The 4,944-nt window shown below is 40.1% G+C and overlaps 1 protein-coding gene across 3 annotated transcripts in view; it reads left to right on the top strand.

Annotated features, from left to right (window-relative positions):
- Positions 1-4,944, top strand: part of NOL4 (nucleolar protein 4) — a 365,842-nt gene that overhangs the window by 343,592 nt on the left and 17,306 nt on the right. For all 3 annotated transcript variants that reach the window (XM_019526816.1, XM_019526826.1, XM_019526832.1), the window contains one exon: positions 2,579-2,759. In XM_019526816.1, coding sequence (XP_019382361.1) covers positions 2,579-2,759 — 181 coding nt within the window. The remainder of the gene's footprint in view (positions 1-2,578; positions 2,760-4,944) is intronic.

The raw sequence follows: 4,944 nt of genomic DNA, 5'->3' as shown, positions 1-4,944 counted from the left end.
CAGGACATTTAATCAAATTCACTTTAATTCACCATTGTAGTAAACATAATAAAATGATACAGAAGTGGGATAAATTGAACGAATTATTACACGGGGAGAAGTTTTCACTACCAGATGCCAGTTCATCCCCATTAACCACTCTGAAAATGTTTGCACATTAGATCTGGCTTGTGTACTTAACAGGCATGTCTTTCCATGAATCCATTATTTTTTCAGATATTGAAATATATTTCACTGAATCTGTATCAGGAAATTATCCTAATTATTACTGATTCGTATCTAATTAGTGCCTAAAGAAACTCAGAGACCAGGATTCCTTCATGGTACATGATAGACCAGGGGTGGGCAGTTATTTTGGGCGGAGGGCCGCTTACTGAGTTTTGGCAAGGCATCAAGGGCCACATGTCAGGCAGCCAGAGGAAGATAAATATTAATTTTCTAAATTTTTTAGGGGCCCGCAAGCTGGATAGAATGGGCTGGCGGGCCGCATCCGGCCCACAGGCCACATTTTGCTCACCCCTGCGTTAGATGCAGGTAGGGTCAGATTCTTTTCTACCTATTAGGGGCCTATGTGTGATCCTATTCCACTCTGCTTGAGCCTGAAAAAACCATTAATGCAAAAGATAGATAAGTCCTCCTCATTGCTTTTTCTTGACTCAGTCTTAAGGGTAAGATTGGTAGAAAAGCATGTTACAAAAGTAGCTGCAATATAGATTTTTGGCAGCTTGTACAGGGTGGAATAGATTTGCCCTTAAGTCTTTAAGTCCACCTAGAAGTTCAGTAGGTGGAATAGAATCTGACCCATAGTCTTTGCTTCTAAATAACTTACAATGCAACTAGTATATAAAATCAGAAACCATGTGTGTTAGTCATTCAAATTATTCCTGAACCCTACTGAAATACAGCAGTCGCAGCTGAATTTGTGTGAAGTACTCTGCAGATGTATACTGTCATCTTAGTCACAGAGGGCTAGTTCAGGTATCTTTACTAGCTCACAAAAATCAGCTAGACTACCCAAGGAGTTAAGTGTTACACATCCAGAATGGTGGAGCCATAATTAGACTGAGAAGAAAAGAGAAACGAAAAGGTACATAAGGGCTTTAAAAAAAATAAGTGCCAAATAGAAACTAAATCAGAGTTTCTCGCACAATGGTCTATGAAGGAGCTATCTGGTAACATGGTGCTAGTTCTCCTTTTTCCCAGCATCAGATATTTCCACTGTAACTTTCCTATGTAAATAATTGCTCTTACTGCTGTAGGAATGTTCTGTGGTCACAAATGGTGAGAGGTGGTCCATGTAACAGTAAATGAGTGGACAGGTAGTGCAAGACAATCTCTCTAGCTATATGTGATCATACTATGCAAAAGTTTGAGAGTCCCCAGGCTAAATCCTGCCCATCCTCATGCAAAAGTACTTAAGAGGTAGACAGTTCCTTCCTTTTCCTCTCCTTGTGTCAGGGTATTAAGCAGAATTTGCAGATTCATTGGAATCTGACAGGTTGCACCATGAGTACTTCTACTATGGCCTCAAATTTGTAATCTCTGTCAACCATGTGCCTTAGCACCTCTGCCACTCCAGTCCCCCTTAGACAGGTAGTATGAGGGGACTGTATGGTACAAAAGCTGTAGCATACTATTGAGCCCAGATGAGTTACTGACAGAGAATGCTGGAATGATTTTAAAAACAGCCATATGGAGCTACCCATGAAGGAATGGGCACAAGGTGTGCCTTCTATACAAGGTGTGCTTGCTAAACTGGTCAGCTCATTTGCTCATGCCCATATCTTGCTTTAACCATCAGGAGAAGAGAGTACCTCCAGCAGGTTCTCTTACCAGCCCACAGTAAATGAATACTAAATCACAGTAGTTTAGCCCTCAATGAAAGAGGAATTGTTTACTTTGCAGTGTCCTACTGCACAAAGATTGGTTTGTTCCATAAGCAGATTATATAGTCATATATCTATATATTTATTTTTGCTGATGCTGCTCATTCTGCTGGCCCATTTGTGTAGGGGCAGTAACAGCCCTTTGCATAGTTTCTCGCAACATGCCAGACATACAGTAATTACATTTTTACCCTGCTGTTACCAAGCATCCATAATGCTGATGCATCTATGGAATATATCAATGCATTTTATAGTGGTTGTTATATCAGGAAAAACTGATTCTTTGCATCAGGAGGGTAATTTTTTTAATACCAGAGAGCAGTCACTTGCTCCCAGTTCCTTCCAGTTTTGGGGGTTTTTTGGAATTCAGTTTTGAGGAAGATTTCAAGTACCTTAGGATAATGACCACATCTTGTGTGTTTGGATGGTGCTGAACACATTTGGGTGTTCAAGCACAACACAAAGAAATAAATAATAATAGTGCATGTGGGAAATCTGGGTCCCAAGCTATTCTTATTTCTTTTCAGGTGGAAATCTGTCAATTGCAAACATGTATGTTCTTGTTCTGTGTTTATTATCCCATTGTGGAAGCCATGCACGGAATTTATAAACAACATTAAAAAGCCCCTCTGGTTCAAGTTGTAACGCAATAAATAATTTGGTGCCTTACAATGAAATATTGTTTTTTTCAGGATGAGACTGCCCCAGCTGACAAACAATATAAACAAGAGCCAGCCCAGGTCACTTACTCAACATCGGCTGTTTCCAGCACACAGGAGGTGTTGTACATCAACGGAAATGGGACCTACAGTTACCATAGTTACAGAGGGTTAGGAAGTGGGCTGCTAAATCTCAATGATGCTTCTAACAGTGGTGAGTTTTCTTATAGATATGTGTGTTCGTATATTTGTGCTTCTGTCACTCAGTTGGCTGATTCTTAAGGCCCAATTCCACAAGCACTTTAAAAAAAAAGCTTAATTTAAAGAAAAAAAAACCCCAAAACATCTATTAGGTCAGATCAACAGCTTATAGCAATAGCTTTAGTAGGACCTACCCCATGAATATATCGCCTCTTAAGTGAAACACAAAAGGTGCACATTAGTGTTTTTGTAGTTAGTGAGTGAAAATACGGTAGCCTCCTTTCTGAAATGTAGACCTAATTCTCAGCTGTTATAAATCAACTGGGTTCATTGCCTACAGTAATTTACACCAGTGAGGATCTGGCATGACAGGTGTTAAATTAGTAATCAACATTTCTATTTACCATTGTCTAAAAATAACGTAGATAATTGTGCCACCACAAAGGAAAGGGGGGGGAAGGGAGTAGTGGTGTCATTTCTTTCACCAAGGTTTCTTTCTCATTACAATAGTAAACAACAGTAGCAAGCAATGAATTGTTTGTTTGGAGTAGCAAAAGCACTGATTTCATATGAATACAGAGCATAGGAAGCGATTTACCCTTTGTGGTAATAAAATTATACTCTTATCTGTCAGTCCAAAGTGATCGCACTGAAAGGCTGGGGATTTCTGCCTGCACTTCTGTTATCCAAGAGGAGGATTTAAAGAATGTCTCAGAGGACAGGGATTAATGGCCTTTTGTCCTAGTTGATCCCTCTCTGGATAAGGGGAGCCGTGCCTCAGGTAGAAAAGAAAAGCAGTGTTTTTTAAAGAAATTAATGATGAAGGCCTTTCCTTGATTTTATGCATGCCAATCAGTTTTCTTGATCATTTTCAGAGTGTTATCAATGCTATGGGGGCTACTGCTTGTACAGAGTTAGCAGAATGTGATGTTCCTACAACATGCAGGCATATTCTGTGCTTAGAAATATCCTCTGTCTCTAAAACTGGTAAAAGAGTTGCATGGAATTTTTTAAAGGCTTTAAAAAAAAGACAGCATTTTAAGCTGTCAAAACTCTTAGGCTTAAAGTTGGTAAATTGCAGTTGTAATTGTTTCTGCATACACAGAAGACATATTTAAAAACACATATGCTGTAAATGATCTCTGATAGAATATTTTCAGAGGAGTAAGACACCCTGTAGAAAGCTGGAATTCTTAAATATCTCTCTCACCTTTTCCATTGCCTTTTTAAATTGTGGGCACAAGGGGATTGATCCATTTCTCACTGAAGGCAGTGGATGCCTTCCCATTAACTTGGACAAGAACAGAATTGAGCTCATAAACAGTTAGCCATGTCTTATTACTCACCCGAGGCCATCAGTGCTGTCCTGTTACACCTTACATAATACTAGATTGTTATAAATTGCTACTGTTTTTGACTGCTCTCATCTTCAAGCTGTTTATAATAGAATACATTTCCATTATTTCCATTTTTATTGAACTACATCACTTGGCAGAAGTATTCTATTGGACTTCAGTAGGCAAGTTGAAAATTAGATGAAGTTGTCAACACCCCTGTTACTTCAGCTGTTGGTTGTGACTATAAGCTTCCTTTTTATTATTCTATCTCTCTCTCTCTCTCTCTCTCTCTCTGTGATTTTCAGGCTCTTTACCACAATTAACAACCAAGTTGCGTTTTGTAGCAAACCAAGCACTGGTTGAAACTTTCCCAGTACTACACAGCTGAACATATCTTAGGAACCAAGCATTAGTAAATCCACTGGAGACTGTAGTTTCACTGTGGGATGCTGCTGTTCCACCTCATGTGCAGTCCCAGTGGATGCTCACCTTCTGTGTACTGAATTTTCCCTCCTCACCCCACCCTCCACCATTGTGTGTCTTGTACTGAAAGGTGCTTTCTTATTTCCCCTGTTCCCGTGGGTGGCTAGCAAACCATTTCTCAAATCTGGTGTAGACACATACTTATTCATAGATTATTCATAGATTCATAGATTCATAGATTAAGGGTCGGAAGGGACCTAGTAGATCTTCTAGCCCGACCCCCCGCCAGGGCGGGAGAACAACAAAAAACCCCAAAAAGAGAAATGGGACTCAAACGAGTCCAGCCAGGTAGGCATCCAGCCTCTTCTTAAAGACCCCCAGGGTAGGGGCCAGCACCACTTCCCTTGGAAGTTGGTTCCAGCTCCTAGCCGCCCTAAC

Source organism: Gavialis gangeticus, unplaced genomic scaffold (assembly GCF_001723915.1).
Source record: "Gavialis gangeticus isolate Ggan-Ray unplaced genomic scaffold, GavGan_comp1, whole genome shotgun sequence".
NCBI lineage: Eukaryota > Metazoa > Chordata > Crocodylia > Gavialidae > Gavialis > Gavialis gangeticus.
The sequence above is the reverse complement of the archived record's forward strand: the minus strand, read 5'-3'. Positions and strand labels throughout refer to the sequence as shown.